The sequence below is a fragment of the Alligator mississippiensis genome, chromosome 4 (assembly GCF_030867095.1).
Source record: "Alligator mississippiensis isolate rAllMis1 chromosome 4, rAllMis1, whole genome shotgun sequence".
NCBI classification, from domain to species: domain Eukaryota; kingdom Metazoa; phylum Chordata; order Crocodylia; family Alligatoridae; genus Alligator; species Alligator mississippiensis.
Window position 1 is genome coordinate 219,375,910 of NC_081827.1, and position 24,983 is coordinate 219,400,892.

Genomic DNA, 24,983 nt, shown 5'->3' on the forward strand with positions numbered 1-24,983 from the left:
AAAACTGGTTATACTGGAGATATTAAAATGATGATGGTAGTGTTTGCATTCTTGTATAGAAAGTCTAATTAGTCCTATTGTATCTAACTAGCTTTCTTGCTTATTTTCACCATAAAGTGTGGTTATTTTGGGTGATTTTTTTTTTATTTGTTGCTAACATTTTTGAACTAACACTAAGTAATTAAAGAGTAAACTGGTGTGCCACAGTTCCTTATGTGGAAAATTAGCCACTATGAGGAGAGAAGTATATGAAAAGTTGCAGATCACTCTGCTTTTATTTACATGATGTTTTGTTGATTAATATCTACTGTATTTAAAGAAAAAAGGAAACAGTTGAAAACAATTGCTGGCAAGCCAGAATATGAGAATGAGAAGCTAACAAAGTTGCGAAACACTTTAATGGAAGAGTTCACAAAGACAGATGAAGCAAGAGGAATTATCTTCACAAAAACTCGACAAAGTGCATATGCCCTCTTTCAGTGGATCAAGGACAATGCAAAATTTGAAGAAGTGGGAATTAAAGCTCATTACCTTATTGGTGCTGGACATAACAGTGAATTCAAACCCATGACTCAGGTACAGAACTGTAACAAAATAATTATCAGAGGGCTATTAAAAGTTTGTGCACATCTTAAACCTGCAGGTTATTAAATCATTAGTGCATAGACCTGGGTTCTATTCCTACATCTGCCACTGGTCTCACACACAAGCTGCCTTTTGTACACATCATTAATTCTCTTAATTGCCACAGTGAACATGATAATTAATAGTGTCTAAGGACCAACTAAGAATGAAACCTTATTATGCCAGGCATTATACAGGCAAAGAGTTTACAAGCTGGTTCCTCTCTGCAAGGGGGCAATGAGGGAAGGGAAAAGAATGTACTGCCTGGGTCTGCAGACTCATTTCTGCATGATTCACTTTTCTGTCTGAAGAATGGGGGAAGTAATGCCAATCTTTTGTAATGAGCTTTCAAATCATCGGATGAAAAGTACAGATATACAAAGTATTGTTACTTTTTTAAAATACATCAGTTGAAAATGAGTCTCTTTCTCACTTCTGAGGCAGGTCAGGGGATCAGAATTCTAAGGCTGTGCTTTCACTTCCAAAAGTCTGTTTTTACCGTAGGACAACTAACATGAATTAGTTATTGCATTGTAAGAGCAGGGTGAAGAAAAGGCATTAGAGTTTTACCACACAACAAATTAGGTGAGGTTACCCAGCATTGCTGGACCCACCAACTGTGGAGAACTACAAGTGCCTTGTCTCTTCACAGTGCTGCCTTGTGCCATGTAGACTTGCTGCAAAGTCACCTAAGCTAGCTCTGTGCATGCTAACTCCTGAGCTGGAAGCAGCATAGCTGAGTTCACATTACAGTAATTGCTATTTAGCTCTGCTGAGGAACATTGCTAATCAACAGGGATCCAGGTTTTCCATTTGCCACGGAAAAATGTGGTAAAACCCGGATTTTCTCATTTTAAGGAGAAAAACCCAGATGTCCTCATTTTAAGGAGGAAGGTGCAGAAAATGGTGCGTTTTCCCTTACAAGCTGGCAGAGTTCCAATCTGCAAGGGGCTGGGGGGAGCAGGAGAAGGACCATCAGCAGGGGGTGCAATGTGCATGTGCACATGTACATGTGCATATGGCTGCCAGGCAGCCTGGAGAACAGCTCCCACAGGTAAGTGGGGGGGAGGGGTGCGGATTGAGGCCCCCCTAGTAAAGGAGGGAGTTGGGCAGGGCTGGGGCTGCTGCCCAGCTCGGGTGGGACTTGAGGCCCAGGGCCAGAATGCGCACGTGCAGGGCAGGGAGCAGGACAGAGCTGCAGGCAACTCCTGGAGGCAGCATGGGGTGCATGAGCCCCCCAGATTTGTGCACAGGGTGGCCTGCCCACTGCGGGCTCAGGCTCCATGCCCTGCTGTGCCCTCCTCCTGGGGCTTCTGCTACCCAGCAAGTGAGACCTGGCACAGCAGGGCAGAGCGGGGCAGGGAAGTTCGGTGCAACCACAATCCCTACACCGCCCTGGCGAGGCACCCCCTACCCGCCTGGCAGCAAAAGGGATAGTGGCATAGAGTTGTCCCCTTCACTGCCGCCAAATGTGCAGGGGCACAGATTTCCCAGTGGTGGCAACAAGCTTCCCTGCCCGACCCCAATCTGCCCTGTTACGCTGAGTCCCACTTGCTGGGTTGCAGAGGCCCCATGGGGAAGGCAGCAGGGCGGGGAGTCCAAGCCCACAGCAGCCAGCCAACATCTGCCCCTCACAGGCTCCACTTTGGCTGTGCCACCCATGGGGAAAGGGGATCTGGGCTCTGTTCAACTGCAGCAGCTGCTGTCTCCTGCAGGCAGCAGGCAGCAGGCAGCAGCCAGGGCTCTGGCACTGCTGTGTGGGACGGGGCTGCAGACCTGGGTCCCTGGCCCCATAGCCCTGATAGCTGGGGCCTCTTCCTGCAGGTCTGTGGGGCTGTGGATGGGGAGTGAGGGGCTATGTCATGGGCAGGGCTGCTCAGCACCACAAAGCAGTTGGAGGGGAGGGGGGACAGCTGCAGCTGGACCCACATCCTGGTGAGCAAAAGAGGCAATGGAAGCTCTCATTTTCCATAATTAACCCAAAATCACCCAAATTTATAGATATTTAGAATTTATTTAATTATAGTGATTGAGGCACTAGTAGGCTTCTAATTTGCTTTAAAATTGTAAATATGTCAATAAAATATTGTGTTCAACTGATACCTATGCATATAGTGGCATTTCATTTTAATCATAGAAAAACATGGATTTGGGGGTTTTTAATCAGAGAATTCACAAATTTATTTTCTTTAAATTGGAGAATTTGTGATTTTTGAACAGAGAAAACCAGGATCCCTGCTAATCAGCCTGGGCACAATGCCATGCAAATATGGTAGTACCATTTGCAGTTCAGAAGTAGCATGGGCAGAGCTAACTCAGATAGCTGTACACAAAGCATTGCCTTGCACCATGCAGGCATACTCCCAGTTTTTTGCTGTAAAATCTTATTGTGCACTAGTTACCTCAGTGTCAAAAAGTCATTTTTGTTTCCCTAGGAAGGGAAAATCTCTGGGCACATGCACATGAAGAAGTTACTACAAGGTAAAGGAGGGCAGGGAATACAGTACATCAGCTATGCAAATAACCACACCATGTGTTTAATTTTGCATTACAGTAAATGAAAGATAATCCATGGGGTAAGAGTGCTCATGGGCAGTTACTTCAGAAAAACTGACACACTCTTACCCTGCCTGCTTTTAGCCATAATTAGCAAGTTGTTTAGCAATCACATGCTCAAGGGCTCATACCCAAGGCTTCCCTTACAAAAGTCAATAACATTATAAAAAACAATGATATATGTAGTATGGGGATGTGCTCTGTTTTGGGTGCTTATCATGTATTTCATAGAAGAGGAACCTTAAACTTACTACTTAACTGTCATCTCCATAGCAATATGTATTTTTTAGTATAGAGGTATAGGTTGTAGCCCTGTTGGTCTAAAAACATAGGCAGACAAAGATTCTTTGGGTAAATCTGATATCTTTTATTAGACCAACTCAGATAGTTGGAAAAATTCTTCTTAGCAAGCTTTTGGGTTTAAATACTTTTTATTAGGTTGAGAAAACATCTGCTTTTTTAGTATTTAATTTATGGTAAGTAAGACATTTTTTAACAGTAGACGGAATTGTTTGCCTTTGTATTTAGTACACCGACATCAATGATCTAAATCATTTCCTATATTATCTTTGTACATTAGTTTAATGTAGTGGTGCTTAAGCTTTCCAGTCCTGAAGATCAAATGAGTTTATAGATCAGGCCCTGCAGGGCTGGTCTGTGGGCTGGATCCTGCGTGCCAGCCCAGTCCTGCATGCCAGATCCAGCCTCATTCTGGCCTGACCCCGCACACCGGATCTGGCTGTAGAGTGAGCCTGCATGCTAGCCCAGCCGCAGACCAGTGATCTAGCATGCAGGGTCATGTCATTGGTGCTTCACACCGGGTCTAGCACTGCTTTCCACTGCCAAATTTCCAGAACACTAGGGAGTCCCCATAGGCCAGATGACAAGGCCTTGAGGGCTGGATCTGGTTCACAAGCCAGAGGTTGAGCACCACTGGTTTGATGGAACAAGCTCACTTTCAAGTCACAGCAATGCTGGTCCCTTTGTATATCCTGGTACTAGTCTGATTTAGTGAACTGTTGTTCTTTTTAATATAGTTTAACTTTTGCATTTTCAAAAGTAAAAAAAATCTGTATTATCACATTTTAGATATTACAAGGAAGGAACAACTTTGAATATTACTGACCTCTGTCTTTTCCTTGCATTGCTGTTTACTTCATTTGCATAGGTCCATATGCTTCACACTAGGGCTGGTTAATTATTGAATGAGAAATTGCCAAAATTCACAATGAATTTTATTCACAAAAAATCACTCAACCAGGTCTACTTAATGCTGTTTTGTTTGTTGACCTTTCTTTCTCCTCAGCAAAAATTATTCAAAATTAAATACTCTGATTTCGTAAACTCCCCTCTTGTATGTCTGCTCTAGTTCCCAAAGAGACTGTAATTTTAGCACTTACAAAAATTGTGTGGTTTACTTGCTAGACAGAATTCATTGATATCAAAATTTCTTAGTTTAAAAAAAATGTTAGGAATTGTTCCCTTGTAGAAATGTTGTTGTTTTTTTAATATCAGTAAAATGTGGTGCATGGCTGAAAGACCAAATTCTGACTAATTCTTTGGTAGCCTCCAAATTGAACACAGCAAGTAGAAAAGATATGTCCAGACTACAAAAAATGCCTATGTCTCTGCACACAAGCCTATTTTGCTTTAAACGCCTAGTCAATACTCCATTTTTTTTTCAGTATAGACTCACTGGGCACGTCTGCATGTGACCCTGACTGCGTATTTGGTACTGCGCAGTCATTTAGTGCAAGTACTAAATGACTGTGTAGTACCCACTACTAATATGCAGTCCTGGCGGTGTACAGTTATTTTAGATGCTACATTGCCATAGCAATAAGCTATGGTGACGTAGTGTCAGCTTCACAGTTTGTGCCTGCTGATATTACGTCACTGTAATGACGAGCTTCGTCGACATAGCTCATCACTACAGTCTCATGTAGGCGCACCCACTGTGTTATTTATTTTTCGGGAAGACAATTATAGACATTAAAATATTATTGTTTCTTAAGACTTAAAAAAAAACCCTTTAGGCCTGAATACCCATGTGTAATCAATATTGTTGCGACATGAGTTGAGCAGTTGAGATTTTGCAGTCTGTTCTAGTCCTCAACCACCCACCAGAAGGTTCTATATTAGGTTATATACCCAGGTTATATATTAGGAAGAACTTTCTAACTGTGTCACTGGGGGTGTGTCTACACATGCACCGGACAGTTGCGCCCAACTGCGTAAATGACTGCATAGTAACCATTGGTACTGAGCAGTCCTGGCGCTGTTCAGGTCGTTTCCGACCCTACTGCACAATAGCAATGAGCCACTGTGCAGTAGCTCGTTGCTATTGCACAGAAACAGTGGCATCGTGGTTCATGCCCACCGATACTACATCACCATAGCGATGAGCTACGTTTCTGTAGCCTGTCTTGTGTAGATGTACCCTGGTTAAACAATCAAAGCGATTACCTAAATGGTTCTCAACCTTTTTTAGATTCAAGGCACGCCTCAGAAAATGCCAGCTCTTTGTTTTCGCTCAATCTTTGACTACAGAAAAATAGACCACAAAAGGTTAGAAAGGGGTTTTCATTTTTTAAGGGTTTTTTTTTAACAATATTAATTCCTGTTTGAAATCTCTGAGTTTGTCTAATGAAACATGTTTGCACACCTGCCAATGCTAACATGGCATGGTACCTGCAGAACCTTTGAAAGGATTTAAAAGTACCCTGGCTGAAGATCAGTGGGTTAAACATACATTTGTCTGATTTGGCTTAGACAAAGATGTTCCTCCATTGATCAGGGGTTTTTGATTTAAATGATATCCTAAGATCCCTTTCAGCCCCACATGTCTATGATTCTATATTTCTACAATTCTATATTCATTTGAAAATAAGGGCCTTTTTATACTGTGTGTATGAATATGTACTCCTGTTAGCAACAGAACAAAGAACCTAACAGCCAGTGAATTAGGATCACAAGCTGAGATTGGGTGCCTAATATTAGGCAAGCAAGGTTGAAAATTTTGACCATAATTCATTAAATATGTTTTTAAAAAGGAAAGTTAGAGTTTAGATGCTAAAAGCTAAAATAATGAATTTTTCAAAATTATTTTCACAGAATGAACAAAAAGAAGTCATCAGTAAATTTCGTGCTGGAAATATAAACCTACTTATTGCTACTACTGTGGCTGAGGAAGGTCTGGATATCAAAGAATGTAACATTGTCATCCGCTATGGTCTTGTCACCAATGAAATTGCTATGGTGCAGGTATGTCAGTATGCCATGTGGGTCTGTCTTTATTATTATGGTTTACATATTTGGATATATTTTTAATAAGGCCGATAATCCTTATTGTGGCATGTGAAAGCCAACACAATCTTCCTCTGTTAGAGGGAGGATGAGAGGGTTACTGTGGAGCAATACATTCATTGACAGCTCTATTTTCAGAGCACAGTTTAATAGCAATAGCGAATCACATGAATGGGATTTGGAGGAAACCTTGGAAGCCTTGGACATGAGTGAGGAAGGTGGTTAGAGATACTGTATTTAGCACGAATACCAAGACCACTTCCATGATTCATCTTCTGTCTGTTTACAGTGTAAGATTCACTTAGGTGCAGAGTACCTACCCAGAGCGCTTCAGAATTAAGCTCTATAGTGTCCCTTTGAAAAGGGTGTGAGAGGATGAGTACAGCAATGTGCCTCTACACCCCTTTAGGCAATGTTGAAGAGAGGGCCTCAGAGGAGTGTTCCTACCCTTTGTATTAATGTCACGAGTTCTTTTCTCTTGTACTCATTTGTGTTCCCACAAAGAAGAATAACAGACTTTTCTTTAGAACAGCATCCAAATAATCCATTACTTACTTATTTCCTCTTACGGCTGGAGCTTCTAGGTACAGTTATGTTAACCAATGTACAAATACATAGCAAAAGAAATATGGCCTAGAAGAGCGTTTACTGTCTAATTATGCAGAATCTGAAGGTGTTTGTTATTGTTGTCATCAGCAATCCCTCATAGTCAGGGGTGATTGTCTTCCATTATTGCCTCATCTGTGGTCTGAAGATGGCTGTTAAGGCCAATCCAGGGTCAGTCCAAGTTCCACTGCAACTCGGGCATGTGTTTCTGTGTGGGGTGGGTGGCTCTGGATTCTTGACTTGGTCCACAACACACTGTTTCTGCCACTTCTGCTTTTCCATCTCCTGTTGTCATCATGAGGTTACAAAGTACCTCACTGAGATCCTAGCAGCAAACTCTTCCTCTCTTTGGGGTGATCCTGCGTGCTAGTTTCCCACAACATGATATCAATGTTTCATTTTTTCAAGTTGGCCTTGAGGATGTCCTTGAAACACTTTCTCCACCCTCTTGAGCATACACCTTGACTGAGCTGGGAAAATAAAACTGCTTCTAGAGTTGGACATCCAAATGATGTGTCCAACCTAACAAAGTTGATGTTGGATGATCATCGTTTTGATGCTTGTGGTGTTGGCTTGCAAGAGGATGCTAATGTTGGTGCATCTGACTTCTCACTGGATTTGAAGGATCTTCTGCAGGCAGCATTGATGGTGCTTTTCCAGCAACTTCAGGTGTCTCCTGTGTGCTGTCCATGTCTTAGCTCCATACAGTAAAGTAGGGATCACAACTGCTTGATAAACCATGAGCTTGGTTTCAGAACTGATGTCACAATCTTCAAATGTACGTCCTCAGGCATCTGAAGGCTGCACTTGCACATCTGAGGTGATGTTGTATTTCTTCATCCATATCAGCCTTCTGCGAGAAATGGCTTCCTAAGTATGGGAAATACTCAACATTCTCCACAGTCTCATCATGAATCTGAGTGACCAGAGCTGGGGACTGCTCATTAACAGCTTGTTGACGGAGGACCTGAATGTTAAATATCAGTCCCATTTTCTTGCATGCCTCAATAAAGACAATGATTGAAGATCTACTTTTAAGCAAGCACATACTACAGCATCATCAGTTTACTGGAGCTCAATGATTGAGACCAAGGTAGTCTTGGTTTTGGCTCAGAGTTTTGTGAGATTAAACAGTTTACCATCCATTCAGTAGTTTAGCTCCATTCCTACTGGAAACTTGTTGGTGATCAGAGGTAGCATCATGGTAACGAATATTGAGAAGTTTTGGAGCAATGACGCAGCCTTGCGTAACTCCTTTCTTAACCTCAAAGGGATCTGTGATAGATTTATTACTGAGAACCACTGCTCAGATACTGTCATGAAGCAGGCAAAGAATGGTGAAAAATTTTGCTGGGCATCCATACTACAGAAGGATCCCACATAGAAAGGAATATTTGCATACAAAAATTAATTTATCTATGTTATACTTTATTTATAGTAGATCACAAACTCAATACGAGTCTGCAGTGTGACAGCTGCAAAAAGGTGAATGCAGTTTTGGGCTGCATCAATAGGGACTGGATAAATTCATGGATGGTAGATCTATTAATGGGTTTTGAACAGAAGGGCTATAACTGTTTCCTCTGACATATCTAAACCAATAAATGGTGGATGCCAAGGAGGGTATTGATGAGTAGATAAATCACTCTTCAGGGAGAGTATTGAACCGTATATCTCTATAGTATTCACTTCTGCCACTGTCTGAAACAGGATAGTAGGCTAGAAGGACCATTGGTCTGACCCAGTACAGCACTTATATTCTTATGTAATAGGAGTATTAGATGCAAGACATGGAAGGTGATAGTGCCTCTTTACTCCTCACTGGTTAGGCTTCATCTAGAATATTGTGTGAAGTTTTGGTCTTCACATTTTAAAAAGGACATGGAGAAGTTAGGGTCCAGAGGAAGGCAACCAGAATGGTAAAGGGTTTGGAAGGCAAGCCATACAAGGAGAAGTTGAAGGATGCTCAGCTTGTGGAAAAGGCATGTAAGAGGAGAAATGATAGCAGGCTTCAAATATCTAAAGGGCTGCCATGAAGGACTCTCCCTTGCTACAGAGAACAGGGTACAGACCAATAGCTTGAATTTGCAGCAAAGTAGGTTAAGATTGAATATCAGGATAAATTTCTTCACTGTTAGAACAACGAGGCAGTAGACTTAGGGAAGTTTGAAATCTCCATCATTGGAGGTGTTCAAGAAGAAATTGGCTAAGCATTGGTCAGGGAAGATCTAGGCGAAGCTATGCCTGTGCTCTACAATAAGTATTTCCAATGCTTCTGGGCTTTGTTGGTTGCCACAAGGGTCCAGGAAGAAATACTTGTCACCTTCTGTTGCTATACGTTTTCCATCTTGCTCAGAATCATTGGGTGTTGGCGGCAGGTAAGGCTGGGGATTTTGACTGGCTTGTACCAGTGCTCCTGTTTGGACTAAACCCTGGAGGTTCCTGGCTAGAGGGTCTTGCCTCTCTGCTCAGGGTCAGACCAATTGCCACATTTGGGATCAGGAAGGATGTTACCATATGGTCAGACTGGTAGGAACTGTGGGGGGTTTTGCCTTCCCCAGGAGGGTGGGGAGTGGGGACATGGCCCTTTTTCCTTGGAACTCTTGAGCATATTTTAACAACACTGGAAGCAGCAGAGCACCTGCCACTATTGTCCTCCTGCTTAGAATCATAGAAAATTGGGTTGGAAGGGACCTCAGAAGGTCATCTAATCCAACCCCGTGCTCAAGGCAGGAGCAGCCCCAACTATATCATGCTAGCCAAGGCTTTGCCTAGCCAGAAAACCTGCTTTGCTTGTGGCAGGTTAGGCTGCTATGACTTATGGTTGCATGACAGGGTGGACTGTGGTTTTAGTAATAGGTTAGACAAAGATTTATAGGGAAAGGTTTGGATAGTGATAATCCTGCTTCAAGGAGGGAATTGGACTAGAGGACTTGTAGAGGTCTCTTCTATCTTACTCATCTATGATTTTATGTGATCTGTGAGTGCAAGAATATTGTTGAAGACACAATATGGGTTTTAACTTTCAAAGATTTATTTCATGGTTCAAAAATCCTTTTAGCAGCATAATGTGTATTGACACCGCCTCTTATTTTTAATAGTACTGCAGAGGCAGCATAGGGCATTGGAATGTTTCTTAAACAAGAACACTTAATTAAAGCAATGCTTCACTGGGATGCTTCACGTGAGGAACATGGAAAAACTTTTGTTACAGAAAACGTATGCAATAATGCCACAGATGGCTCTGCAGTATTTATGATCCCATTTATCTTGAAAACTGCAGGCTCGTGGACGAGCCCGAGCTGATGAGAGCACCTACGTACTGGTGGCATCAGGTGGATCAGGAGCTGCTGAACGTGAAAATGTCAATATATTTCGTGAGCAAATGATGTATAAAGCCATCCAACGTGTCCAAAGGATGCCACAGGAGGAGTATGTAAACAAGGTATGGTTTTTGACTCATCCTTTGCCCTGTAAGTAGGAATAAATCTCTGTTACATACTTGAATCCTAAAAGGAACAGTGAAACTTTCTTTTTTAAAGGAGTTAAAAATGTCATTGCGTACCCTACTTGGCTTTGAAACCTTCTGCCAATATTTACTGTTTAATTGCCACATTTCTGTGTTCTTTTTATTTAAACCCTTTCTCTACCCAGTTGATATAGGAAAACTCTACACAAAGACTAATTAGACAGAATGTCATCAAATGAAAAAAGCAAAGTGTGCGGGCCGGGGGCGAGCCGGGCCCGTCTTTGCGCACGCGGGGCCGGAGAAGACCGGGGGGCGAACTAGAATTAGTCAAGGACGCTTAGTGGTTGATTCAAAGATTGTTTACTTACACCAGTGGTGGTAGTGGTGTAGGCTGGTCAGCATCCAGGCGCAGCTCCGCTTAAATCCTCGTTGGAGGACTACGACAAATTCGTTCTAGCCCCGGAGTTGTGAAGCTCCGCGGGTTCGGTAATTTCTTTCCCCTGGAGTTGCTGAAGCTCCGTGGGTTCAGTCCGGCTCCCTCCCATGGATTTGTTAAAGCTCCGCGGGTTCGAATATTTAGTATACAGGAAAAGGGATACGCCTAGGATTGCGCTCGGCGACAGGGAGAGGCCAGAGGCTGTTTAGACCTCTGTTGCCTTCTTAAGAAATGCATTGGGTCCGTAAGGGTCCGCAGCGCTTAGAGATCTTCACACAACGTGAAGATCTTCCTCCTCCTCGTGAGTTCTCTAATTCCTCCAACTTGGTGTTTGTGGAGTCCTCCAACTTGGGCGGAAACCACTCAAGCTCTTTATACGGCTAGCAAGCCAATCACTAGCCACCACGTGTGCATGTATTAGAATTGGCCAATAACGTGGCACGAATCTTCATACAAATGGCGGGAACTCTTTGCACCGTGCATTTCTTAGATGCAAAAGAAATGCACCATGCAAAGAAAGCTACAAATTTGGCAGGAATACTCCGTTGCACCGGGGTTCTCCTTTGCAGCAGAGAACTCCACCGTGCAAGGAAGCTGCAATTTAGCGGGGAAAATAATTTAGCGATGCCGAAGCACACACAAACAGAAAATCACAATGTTGGGTTGTGACATCCCCCCTTGCTGAGAGCATAGCTAAATTATGCTATACCCTTAATCTAGAACTTTGTCATGAGTCGTCAAACGAACAGATAAGCAAACAAACAAATATACAAACATAAACCTCGCTGTCCTGGAATTGAGTTACATAATAATCAAGAAACAATAATTAACACAAACACATAATCTGATTCATAACAAAAACTGCACGATCAGGGCTTCAGTGGGCATCATGGCGAAGTCGTACGTCATACCCTCACTTCTTTCGGTGATGTCATCCCTCTCAGGGCTCCTCTTCGCCACGCACTCTGAATCTCGGATCTGTAAACAAAAACTCTCAAAAAATAGATTAATGATCTTATTCAACAGATTTAAACAATTTTAATGGCTCATATTCTCAGTTGGACAAAATCGTAGAGGATCCATCATCTGGCTCTTCTAAATAACGAAAACCTAACTCGTAGGCCATTTGCCATTGGCCTGCGTCTCCTAAAATCCTAAGCTGCTGCTGGTTGAGTCCGGAACACTGTAGGAGAAATCCAAACATGTATCACTCCTCTAGGGTTCTCGGTGGCAGTGATGGAAGATCGGATTCACGACGTCTGGTGCCTTGAAGTCCGGTCGGGTGTCGACAGTCCCGATCAAGAGACAATCTTGGCTCCATCAGGATACGCAGTCTTGACAACTGACAAAGAAGATTACTTACAGGTTGATTTACCATTGGACTGAGCAGAATCCAGAGGACGACGATGTTCTTTCTCCCATAGATCTCAAGACAACTGTCTAAGCTGTGAACGGTTAGTGGAACGGTTCCAGGATCTCGTAGGTGACGGTGAGGCCATGGTCTTATTCTCTGGAGTGATGTCAGTCCCAGCGCACATGCTCTCAGGTTCCAAGCACAGTATGAGACACCGATGATTGCTAGCATAAGATGCTCTGCGCCGGTACATTCTGGCTGTTCTGCATGCCATACGTGGGCCTTTTGACTAATCAGTCCTGCAACAAGTGCGGGTAGTGGAATAGGCCAGTGAACATTGACCGCTATCATGTTGATGTCAGTGACATGTCCTCTACTCCACGAAGCTTGTCTGACCAGGAAGCTTGCTTCTTCTTGGTTCAGCAGGTCGGATCCAAGTTCCATGACTAAACGTCCCAACCATACAGCTAGAGTCTCTTCAGGCTGGATTCTTGATGCTCTACATAAATCTTGTAACTCAGTTCTGGTGCGAGCATAGTAGGCAGTAGCAATTCGATTAGTCGTTGTTATAGGGAAAGCTGCTCTTTCAGGAGTTGATGTTGTTACAGGCTGAACTGCTGCTGCGGGAGTTACTGCTGCTGTTGCTGCTTCAGGCAGGAGGGGCAGATGCACTCCTCCGCTTGACTCTCTCCTTTGTCGGCAGGAAGGCGTAGTCGGTAGAGGCGTCGTTGCGTCGCTAGGCGGAGTTGCCGGCGATGACGCTGCGTCGATGGGCGGAGTCGCTGACTGAACTGTCGCAGGTTCTTCAGAAGCTCCACCCTTCTTTTCCGGTTCTTCCACGCGGTCTCCCTTTTGCTCAGCGCCATCTTGGACTAGCGTTTCAGGCTCCTTTTTCTCAGCCGCTTCTTTAACCACTTGGATAGCCATCTGCAGCTGGGCTTTCAAACTTAAATTCTTGTGCATTAGATTCATTATAGTACGAAAAGTTGCACTGCATTCTCCCCCCTTGTCGTACCACGGGGCCACCCTCTCATCTGTGGCTCGTTCCTCTGTTTCCAGGTCTTCACGAAGCTCGGATGGTAGCTCGCGACCCCTTAATCTAGCTGCCATGAGGGGAGGGAACCGGCTGATTGGCTCCGGTTCTTCACTCTCCCGAGCATATCGTAGGCACCGGGCACACTCCCGGGTGAAAGTCGGGTTTGTTTCGCCCGCCGGGTTGGGTCTGGCGAGAGACACAATATCGAGGGGCCTGAACAGGACCCGCTTGTCTCTCATTATACACCCGAATGCCGCGGGGAGCAAGTACACTTACCTTTCTCTCGGGGCTCCGTCTTCGGAGACTCCCTCTTCTCCCTTTAGCGACAGGCGTCCACTTACAAATCTTTCACCCGTTCCGCCCGCCTGGTGGTAAGCGATATGCACCTCCATTTCCTCAAAGCTTTTCACTTGGCATTGGTTATCGCGCCAAGGGCAGTTTTTAACCAATTCTAATTCTAACGTGTCTTTTCCTGATCCCATCCTCATCGCCATGTGTGGGCCGGGGGCGAGCCAGGCCCGTCTTTTCGCACGCGGGCTGTGGCCAGCAGCCCGGGCACGCAGAGCCGGAGAAGACCGGGGGGCGAACTAGAATTAGTCAAGGTCGCTTAGTGGTTGATTCAAAGATTGTTTACTTACACCAGTGGTGGTAGTGGTGTAGGCTGGTCAGCATCCAGGCGCAGCTCCGCTTAAATCCTTGTTGGAGGACTACGACAAATTCGTTCTAGCCCCAGAGTTGTGAAGCTCCGCAGGTTCGGTAATTTCATTCCCCTGGAGTTGCTGAAGCTCCATGGGTTCGGTCCGGCTCCCTCCCACGGAGTTGTTAAAGCTCCGCGGGTTCGAATATTTAGTATACAGGAAAAGGGATATGTCTAGGATTGCGCTCGGCGACAGGGAGAGGCCAGAGGCTGTTTAGACCTCTGTTGCCTTCTTCATAGATTTCATAGATTTCATAGACATTAGGGCTGGAAGGGACCTCGGAAGATCATCGAGTCCAGCCCCCCGCCCAAAGGGCAGGAAGTCAGCTGGGGTCATAGGATCCCAGCAAGATAAGCATCCAGTTTCATCTTGAAGGTGTTCAATGAAGGCGCTTGAACAACCTCCGGTGGCAGGCTGTTCCAGACCTTGGGGGCTCTGGTGAACAAACATTCCCCCAGATACTGGTGGTCACCCCTGATAAACTTGTAGGTGGCCATCAGATCACCCCTGAGCCTGCGCTTTTCCAGGCTAAAGAGCCCCAGGGCTCTCAGCCTGTCATCGTAGGGTCTGCTTCCCTGACCCCTGATCACGCGCGTGGCTCTTCTCTGGACTCTCTCAAGCTTCTCCACATCCTTTTTGAATTGTGGAGCCCAAAACTGGACGCAGTACTCCAGCTGCGGCCTCACTAAGGCCGAGTACAGGGGGAGAATGACGTCCCGAGATTTGCTTGAGAAGCATCTATGGATGCAAGCCAGCGTTTTGGTCGCTTTACTAGCCGCAGCATCGCATTGCAGGCTCATGTTCATCTTGTGGTCAATGATGACCCCCAAGTCTCTTTCTTCCATAGTGCTAACCAACATAGCACTGCCGAGCCTATAAGGATGCTGCGGGTTTTTTTTCCCAAGGTGGAGAACCTTGCATTTATCGGCGTTGAACACCATCAGATTCTCATCCACCCACTTGCTGAGCCTGTCCAGGTCAGCCTGGATCATCCGCCTGTCTTCTGGCGTGGATGCTTTGCCCCAAAGTTTGGTGTCATCGGCGAACTTGGCCAGTCCGCTTCTGACTCCAGTGTCCACATCGTTAATGAAGATGTTGAACAGTATGGGTCCAAGGACAGAGCCCTGGGGGACCCCACTGGTCACAGGACACCACGATGAGTGACTTCCATCAATTACTACCCTCTGGGTCCAACCCCGGAGCCAGTTTTCCAGCCAGTGGATCGTGGAGGACCCAAGGCGACAACTGGCCAGTTTCTCCAAGAGACGATCATGGGACACCAGATCGAAGGCTTTTTTGAAGTCAAGATATATGACATCAATCTCATCTCCCTTGTCCAGGTGATAGGTCACCTGGTCGTAGAAGGAAATGAGATTGGTCAAGCAAGACCTACCCGCAACAAACCCGTGCTGGCTATCCCTTAAGATGTTGGCGTCGGCCAGTCCATTAAGGATGGCCTCCTTAATAAACTTTTCTAAGATCTTCCCCGGGATAGAAGTCAGGCTGATGGGCCTATAGTTAGCCGGATCCACTTTCCTCCCTTTCTTGAAGATAGGCACCACATTGGCCTTCTTCCAGTCTTCGGGTACTACACCAGAGCGCCAAGAGTTTTCAAAGATCCGTGCTAGAGGCTGGGCTATGATGCTCGCCAGCTCCTTGAGTACCCTGGGGTGAAGATTGTCAGGGCCGGCTGACTTGAAGGTATCCAGCTTCTCAAGATGTTCCTTCACAAAGTCAGCATTAATGGAGGGCAGGGGATCACCCTCACCCGGACTTCCCGGCCCATTAGCGGGCAGGGGCGTCCCATGGGGCTGATGAAAGACCGACGCAAAGTACCTATTTAATAGGTTGGCTTTTTCCTGGGCGTCAGTTGTCAGTTGCCCCATCTGGTTCAGCAGGGGTCCAACATTGCCCCTGCTTTTCCTCCGGCTCCCCACATATCTGAAAAAGGACTTTTTATTGTACTTGATGCTCAAAGCTAGCTGGAGTTCAGTTGAAGCCTTGGCTTTCCTGGTCTGCTCCCTACAGGACCGGACCAGTGCAGAATAATCCTCCTTGGAGGTGACTCCCATCCTCTTAAGAAATGCGTTGGGTCCGTAAGGATCCGCAGTGCTTAGAGATCTTCACACAGCGTGAAGTCTCCTCCTCCTGGTGAGTTCTCTAATTCCTCCAACTTGGTGTTTGTGGAGTCCTCCAACTTGGGCGGAATCCACTCAAGCTCTTTATACGGCTAGCAAGCCAATCACTAGCCGCCACATGTGCATGTATTAGAATCGGCCAATAACGTGGCACGAATCTTCATACAAATGGCGGGAACTCTTTGCACCGTGCATTTCTTAGATGCAAAAGAAATGCACCATGCAAAGAAAGCTACAAATTTGGCAGGAATACTCCGTTGCACCGGGGTTCTCCTTTGCAGCAGAGAACTCCACCGTGCAAGGAAGCTGCAATTTAGCAGGGAAAATAATTTAGCGATGCCGAAGCACACACAAACAGAAAATCACAACGTTGGGTTGTGACACAAAGTAACTGAAAAACTAGAGAAAAGCATTTTTCCTCTATTCATCTGTTACAATCCATTTAGGACAATGGCACCCAGTCCTTTGGTCCCAGGGGCCAAAGGTCCTCCAATCTGTAGTGTAGGATCAGTTAATGAGCCAGATACTGTGTAAGGTCAGTCCATGGGTGCAAAACTGTGTGACCAGGTCCAGCTGTGCACCAACCCAACCCTGTGCACCTGGGTCCCGCCACATGCTGGCATGCAGGGCCACATTATCTAGCCTACAGGGCTCTCTGGACTTTGACAGCTCATGAACAATAATTAACACTGCCACTGTTCCCTTGCCACCAAATTTCCAGACCTTTGGGGAGCCCCATGGACTGAATGACACTACTGCACAGACTGGATCTGCCTGTGGGCCAGGGGTTGAGCACTCTTGGTTTGGGAGATTCATGTAATAATTCAGACACACTGTTAAAAAAATATAATTTGTAATTTGACTGTGTCCCTTTAATAGTGTCAGTTTCCAGAATCTATTTTCCATGTACATATCTGAGGTTTTGGAAGTAAACTTGGCAATAAATCTTTTTTCTACTGAAGCTACAGCAGGAGATTCATAAATAGGACAATGTTCTTATCCTTCTATTTCTAGATTCAGGGGTTTCAGATGCAAAGTATAATGGAAATAAAAATGAAGGCAAAGAGAGAGCAGCATAAGAAATACAAGGAAAATCCATCATTAATAACATTCCTTTGCAAAAACTGTGGCAAGCTAGTATGTTCTGGAGAAGACATACAAATTATTGAAAGCATGCATCATGTCAATGTTAAAAAGGAGTTCCAGTAAGTATTACCTAACTACATATTCTCGTTTAGGTAGAAACCTGTTGGTATGAAGGCAGAGCAGCACTCTGGGCATTGCATAATAACAAAAAGTGGTAATATCATGAAAAAAAATAGGGTATGACCCAAATTCTGCTCTTGGCAAGTAAGAGAAGTTTCAGTACCTTTTCAGTTACATGTGGCTTACGTTTTTTTGCTGCTGAGATGCTGGTGGGGCAGGACCATACTGAGCTCTGATCTGGGGCCAACCAGGGGATGAAATATCAAGGAGTGCAAAAGATAGGTTCCACAAACAGAGCTAACCAGGCTACCTTGCTCACACTGGATGTATTTAACAATGCTGTCAGTAATCAAGTGCCGTAAGTTGAAGACAACATGAATCTCAGGGTCCTCTGCATACAGATCTGTATACTGTTTAGACTTTTCTTAAATATTTAGCACTGGACACCCACAAGTGCTACGCTATGAGCAGGCCATCTGTACTGCACTTTGTTCATACTGTAATTGAGAGATTATTAAAAATGTTTTATTTTAACTTCACAAAATAAATTGTAATTGTTTCTAACAGAGGGATAGTTATATATCAGACTTCACCCCACACTACAATCTCCTTCTAAAGTCACCTTTGTTTGAGATATATCATTTTTAGTTTCCATTGCAAGAAGGTTTGGGGAAAGTTAATGAGGAAATGGTGCTTATGGGCACCATTTCTCCCAGAGCTCCGTGATATGCAGAGGAAGTATTCTAGCTGCATCATTATTTATAAGTGTGCAGAATGGTCCCCCTTAAAGGTGATGAGCCTTGGCCATGGTAGAGGGAGACAGTGAGCCATATCTTTTCTGCTTCTTAAGAGCTACCAAGGGTAGACCCTGCACTCAGGGGAGCACACAGCATGCAGTTTGTAATATCTTGTCCTTGCAGAGTGGTGACAAAGTGTCCTTGCATTCGCTCCTACTCTTGCATTTGTCCAAAGGTCAGACATAGTTTATGGCAGTAGTTCTGCTACCGTGCTTGCAGACTAGATTTTTCTTTAGGAGTTGTACTCTCAGAATATACTATTTAAGGCCACCTCTTTGAGAGAGAATAACCCCATCTAATTCATATTTCATGTCCATTTTCAGGGACCTTTATTATACAAGAGAAAATAGAACACTGCGAGAAAAACATGCTGATTACCAAACAAATGGTGAAATTATCTGTAAACATTGTGGACAAGTAAGTGTGTGTTTCCTCATTCTCTGTAGTGCCAAAAGGTATCTGTCTAATTATTTTTGCTAACAGATGCTTTTCTTCAATTTTTCAGGCTTGGGGAAATATGATGGTGCACCGAGGGCTTGACCTTCCTTGCTTGAAAATCAAAAATCTCGTGGTCCGATACAAAGATAAAAAAACCTCAAATCAACTTTACAAGAAATGGGGAGAGCTGCCAATCAGTTTCCCTGATTTTGACTACGCAGACCACTTTGTTTCCAGCGATGAAGACTAAGGATTTTTTCACAAATGTACACAAAAGTTTAATTTTAACCTGAAGCATTTTTACTGCTGTGATCACAGGCTCCTGGTTTGTTTATTTTTTCAGGAAAAGCTCCTGTCTTCTATCTTTTACTGTAAACTCCCAAGTGCAGTAAAACTGAGACATCACTTGCGGAGAAGGAAAGGTGTTTGTGCTTTTGTGGTGGCTTGGAATAAGAAAAGGAAAGCCTTAGTAGATCCAGGCAGACAAGGTTCCTTGGGTGAATTTGATATCTTTTATTATTAGACCAACCCAAATAGTTGGAGAATAGTTATTAAGCAAGCTTTCGGGTTCAAAAACCCTTCGTCAGGCTAAGGAAGCTTCAGCAGTTGGTGTGTGCTCTTCCTGGATGGAATAAAAAGTCCAGGCTTTTGTGAAGTCAGGGGACAAACCTTCCTTCCCTATATAGCAGAATCCAGCGAATGAATGAAAAAATTTTCATTGATTGGATTTTTTTCTGTCATTGCAACAATGCATTTAATGAGTGGCATTTGCCATCTAAGATAATTAACAAATATTTGGGGGGGTTTTAACTCGGGAAATACTTGTTAAAGGTCATTGTTAGATCAGAAATGCATTTGAAACTGAGGTTGGGGGTTAGTTGTTGGTAACAAAGAGGCAGAAGTAGAGCATATATGATATGCAGTCAATCTTTCAGTGCAGGAATTGGTGAGGGCTGCTGACTCCCAGCAGTGATCTAAGCCAATGGTCAGATCCGGCCTGCAGAGCCATTGGATCCAACCTGTGGCCTATGACTTCAGCAGTGGGATATTTTGCCTGCACTGCACTGTACCTGGGCTGTGGGGCTTTGCCCATGCCACAATTGGGTGGCAGGAAGCAGTGGTGGCAGCAGCAGCAGCAGCTGAATTCTAGTGCCAGCCCTTGGACCCAAGCTGAGTCGTTCCAGCCCACCATGGCAAAAAAGGTTGCTGACCACTGATCTAAGCTATTTTCCTCCCTTCCTTTCCCCATGTTAACACTGTCTCACAGTAACATAAGTCATGTGAGGGGGTATATTTTAACTCAGAGTTTCCCCTGAAATGGCTGTCATTTGGACACTGGTTCTGTTTTGTGCTTCTCCTCTTATACCATTAAGGGGTGACTCCCACATTTGTTACAAAGTCAGACTAAATTTAAACTACTATACAAAATATTTTAAGAAGTCCATGTACTTAAACCTTAAGTAACAGTAGCAAATAGAATTTTCCATTTGTAGTGTCATACAAAGATTTTGTAAAATGTTGAAGATGCATTAAAGTATGCTTCTTTAATAAATGGCTATAATAACTCTTTTGTTTGCCACCATTATTACACATTCATATACAATATAATTTTAATAGTTTAAACTTATCTTCGTGACTTCTCATTTAAACATCTGACAAATTTTTATTGACTTCAGTAGGATCAAGATTTCACCTACACTTCAAAACAATGTGCTGCTGTAATTTACAGCAGGGTTTGAAGTTTACCTTTCAAAACTTTAAAAAAAAATGCAGCTCTGAGAGGTAACTACAAATGGCATCATGCACTTCCATATTTATCTTACATACAGAATAATTTGCTCAGTTTACAAGTAAAATATTTGAGGTTTGGCGGTTGTTTATCTGTTAGCCTTGTAACTTCAAACTAGAATCTGCAAAATCAGTTGCTGGCAATTGGAGCACAAGGGAGATATGTAAAAATACAGTGGAGGTGCAATTGTAGTGTACACTTTTCTGCAACTGCAGGTAAATATTCTGTAGTTGGAACAGAGATAAATTCTTTTATTATACTCAAGTCAGAAAAATGTCCAGCGCATTCTTTCATAGCCACACCAGATTATAGTTAATATGAGTAAAGGTATTATAAATAGTTCACATTATTAGAGGATCAGATTTGACTCATTGCATACAGCAGATCTGCTGACTTAGAAGATAGCATTTTTATATAATTACTTTTGACCACAGTTTAGGTATATTTCATTACATTGCTATATTAAAAAACAAGTAAAAGACTGGATCACAGAAACCAACAAACTTCTATAGAACACTGCTAAATTTTAATTTACATTTGTCAGTCTCTGCATCCTGATAAGCTCATCTGTGGTCCACCTAGTTTTTCTTGAAATTATACTATAGTCATTCAGGTAAATTATGCAAAAACTCTACTAAAGTTCTTGAGGCCGATTTTTCAGTTTCTTTATTTTTAAATGAGTCAAGGTCTTCTAAAAGATTTTTATGCTTATGCTGATAGGTGTGTTTTCTTCTATTGGAATACTATAGATCTGGTGTTGGCAACCTATGACTCACAGGCTCAGAGGTGCCCTGTTAAGAGATTTCATCTGGCCTGTCAAGCATGGCTTGTTTATTCATAGATTCATAGACATTAGGGCCGGAAGGGACCTTGGAAGATCATTGAGTCCAGCCCCCTGCCCCAGGGGCAGGAAGTCAGCAGGGATCATAGGATCCCAGCAAGATAAGCATCCAAATGTCTCTTGAAGGCGTTCAAAGTCGGTGCTTGAACCGCCTCTGGTGACAGTCTATTCCAAACCTTGGGGGCTCAGACAGTAAAGAAGTTCTTCCTTATGTCCAGCCTGAAATGGTCATGGAGGAGTTTGTGACCATTCGACCTTGTCATCCCTTGGGGCACTCTGGTTCTTCACAGGATGGGGAGGGTTGGGCTTTCCTTATGAGACTTCACATATGAAAGGCCAGGTGTATTTTCATTGTCCTGGGGAGCCCTAATTTGTAGGCGACTGGGTTGATCTTTACAATGATTGGGAAGGCGCCCAAGTATCAGTAGTCCAGTCTGGTGGAGGGATACACAGATTGCAGTTTGTGGGTAGATAGCCAAACCTTCCCCCTTCCCACTGAGAAGACTGGTGCTTCTTGACAGTTCTTACCTGAGAATCTCATAAATCTCCTTGGCAGCCTCCAGATGCTCCTTTAATTCTTTCTAAACCAGGCAGATGTGATTGACCAGATCAGCTGTGGCTGGTGTGCAAGAGGTCTGGGAGAGCAATGGGTGAAAACAGGAGTGGAAACTATAATAAAAAAAGGAAAAAAAATAAAGAGATCGATCAGTGGATGTGTGTTCAGAATTATTATATGCAAAATCTGCTAGCGGGAATAAGGAGACCCAATTGTCTTGGCAATAGTTCAAAAAGTATCGGAGATATTTTTCAAGTGTATGATTGATCCATTCTGTTTGACCCTCAGTTTGTGGGTGATACGCAGATGAGGCAAGAGGTTTGATTTGTAAGTGCTCTTTCCAGAAGTGGTAAAAGAATTGTGGGCTGTGGTCCAAGATGGTACTCCTGGAAATACCATGCAGCTGGAGGACATTTTCTATAAATAGTTGAGCTGTCTCTGGAGCAGTGGTGGTCTGGGAACAGGGAATGAAATGGGCCATCTTGCTGAGCAGGTCTCCTAACACCAGAATGCTTGAGTGTCCTAGAGCAGGAGGTAGATCGGTACTAAAAAAAAACAGTGAACAACACACAATGTTGTATGTCAGGACTGGCTTGGCAGTGGTAGTGGTTGAAGGAGACCTAGCAGTTTGATGCATGGGTCTTGGTGTGAGTGCAAACCTCGCAGGAGTCAATGTATTTCCAAATATGCTGACAAAGTTGGGGACACCAGAAACTGTGGAGGACCAGGCTGGTAGTTTTGGTAATACCAAAATGCCCTGCAAGCAGAGTCATGGCACCTTTTGGAAGAGCTGGAGTTCCCCTTCCAGGATATACCGGCATTGCTTGTGCCAAGGAGCCCATCATGAAGCTGAACATCTGATCAGGTGGATGTTCCAGGTCCTTAAGTCCCACTGAACCTGAAAAATGAATGAGTCCTAGAGAAATCAAGGAGCAGAGACATTAAGTCCTTGTTTACCATGGCCCTAACAAATTTCTTGGGGCTCAGAATGATGGAATAGGTTTCAGGACAGAGTTCTAAATATTCATCCTTTTGAGACAGGATGTCAGCTTTACCGTTTTTGGTGCTACAATGGCAGGTGACCGTGAAATTGAATTATGTAAAGAACAGAGAACAACAGATCTAACTTTGGTTTTGATTTTGGGCAGTTTGCAGATATTCAAGATTTTTGTGGTCAGTTAATACTTGGACTGGAAACTGAGCCCCTTCTAGGTGGTGTCACCATTCTTTGAATGCTGCTTTGCCAGGAGTTACCAATCCAAGATATTATAAGTGTGCTTAACGAGGTTCAGCTTCCTAAAGAAGAAAGTGCACAGTTGGCACTTGGCTGGCCAAGATAGCTCTGATGGCACAGCTGGAGGCATCCATCTCCACCAAGAACAGCCATGCCAGGTCCAGGTCTGCTAGGATAGGGGCCAAGGCTAGTTTAAGTCCTTCAGAGACAGTCTGGGCCTCTGGGGCTTAGGCAAAGCACATTCCTTTCTTCAGAAGGGCAGTGATTGGGGCCACCTGTTTAGAGAATCCCTTGCTAGAAGGGGTTCCTCCTATAGAAGTTGACAGAATCAAGGAACCACAGATTGCTTAGGGGGTGACCACTCTAATATGGCAGAAAAAAAACTTCCTTGGATCCATGGGTAGCCCCTTTAGTATAACTATATACCCTAGAAACTCAATGGATGTTTTGTTAAATTCACACTTTTCTATTTTGGTGTATAGACCATAGCTCCTCAGTTGCTCCAGTATCACTCAAACATGTTGTTCATGCTAGCCAGGGCAAAAATGTTGTCCAGGTAAACTACTATGAACAAGTCCAGGATGTTCTTGAAAACATCATTCAGGATATGCTGAAAGATTTCCAGTTCATTAGAAAGCCTAAAGTGCATCGCAAGGTACTCAGAATGACCAGATTGTGATCAGAAGGCAGTTTTCCGTTCATTGCCTTCATGGATGCAAAAGAGGTTGTAGGCCCCTCAGAGGTCCAGTTTAGTTAATAGCTTAGCTGATTGATGCCTAACCCACTTCCGTTGATTCAAGAGTTGTTTCAGTGATGGATGGTCATTTTCTTCAGCGCTCCACAGCCCTCTCAGGGGCACAAAGATCCATCCTTCTGGGTCACACATAAAAATGGGAACCCCAGCTGGTCATGTGGTGGGTGAATAAACCCTTTTTGCAGACTCTTTGTGAGGTACTCTTTGAAAGTCCTGAGTTCAGGCTCAGAGGAAGCATATTTGACAGAACAGAATCTGTGCTCCTGGTAAGATGTTGGGGCAATAGTAGAGATGATGAGAAGGAAACTGGTCTTCCCTCTTATTAAATATCAGTTCTTGGTACTTGGCAGGGATAGACACGGCACTGACTGGCAGACTGGCAACCTCTGAAGTTGCAGGTTTTGTTCTCCCTGAGAATGTCATCATGTGATCTACTGCATTGGCTCCACTCATGACCTGGGATCTCTCCTGGAAACATGTCTGGCTGCAGTAAGTAGAACCAAATCGGAGTTCCCTCTGCTCCCACAAAATATCAAGGTTGTGGAGGAAAAGCCAATGGGTACCCAAGATGCCAAAACAGAGAAGCTCCTAGTACCCTCTAATCCACATGTCCAGTGGGATCATTTCCATAGCAACAGGTCCGGAAGAGAGAACAGGTCCATCTACTGACTCCACTGTTTCTGGGGTGCTTTTTGACCTGACCAAAATCTGGTGCTGGGATGCAAATACTTAGTTCATAACATTCCCAGAGACCCCTGTATCTAGAAGGGCTTGTTACCTCTCAGCTCCATGTTCTTGGGGAACCCTGGCACAGGACGCAGCCTGTCTGACTCACAAAGAACTCTCCCCCTCCCCACCTCGACCTGAACAAGAACTGATTAGAGGAAGGACTTACAAAAGACAATGAAGATGCAGTGGGAGACACACCTAAAGCCCTGCAGACAAGGGTGACAAGAGTGAAGCAACTCCCCATGTCTCATTTGCATCTGAGATGGAACCGGATGACAACTCATCTAAATGGGAGATGGGACAGGCAAGCACCTTCATTAGCATTCAGGATGGAGAACAGAGATTCCAAGGCAAGGACCTCACTGAATTCTGGGATCAGAGAAGCAGGGGAGCACTGCATGATGGGGAATCCTTGC

At 44.2% G+C, this 24,983-nt stretch overlaps 1 protein-coding gene across 1 annotated transcript in view; it reads left to right on the forward strand.

Annotated features, from left to right (window-relative positions):
• IFIH1 (interferon induced with helicase C domain 1) overlaps window positions 1-20,231 on the forward strand; it is a 65,234-nt gene extending 45,003 nt beyond the window's left edge. The window contains exons 10-15 of the mRNA XM_006277996.4: window positions 320-576; window positions 6,295-6,444; window positions 10,376-10,537; window positions 17,238-17,428; window positions 18,550-18,643; window positions 18,732-20,231. Coding sequence (XP_006278058.2) covers window positions 320-576; window positions 6,295-6,444; window positions 10,376-10,537; window positions 17,238-17,428; window positions 18,550-18,643; window positions 18,732-18,914 — 1,037 coding nt within the window. The 3' untranslated portion in view covers window positions 18,915-20,231. The remainder of the gene's footprint in view (window positions 1-319; window positions 577-6,294; window positions 6,445-10,375; window positions 10,538-17,237; window positions 17,429-18,549; window positions 18,644-18,731) is intronic.
• Window positions 20,232-24,983: the final 4,752 nt, after the last annotated feature.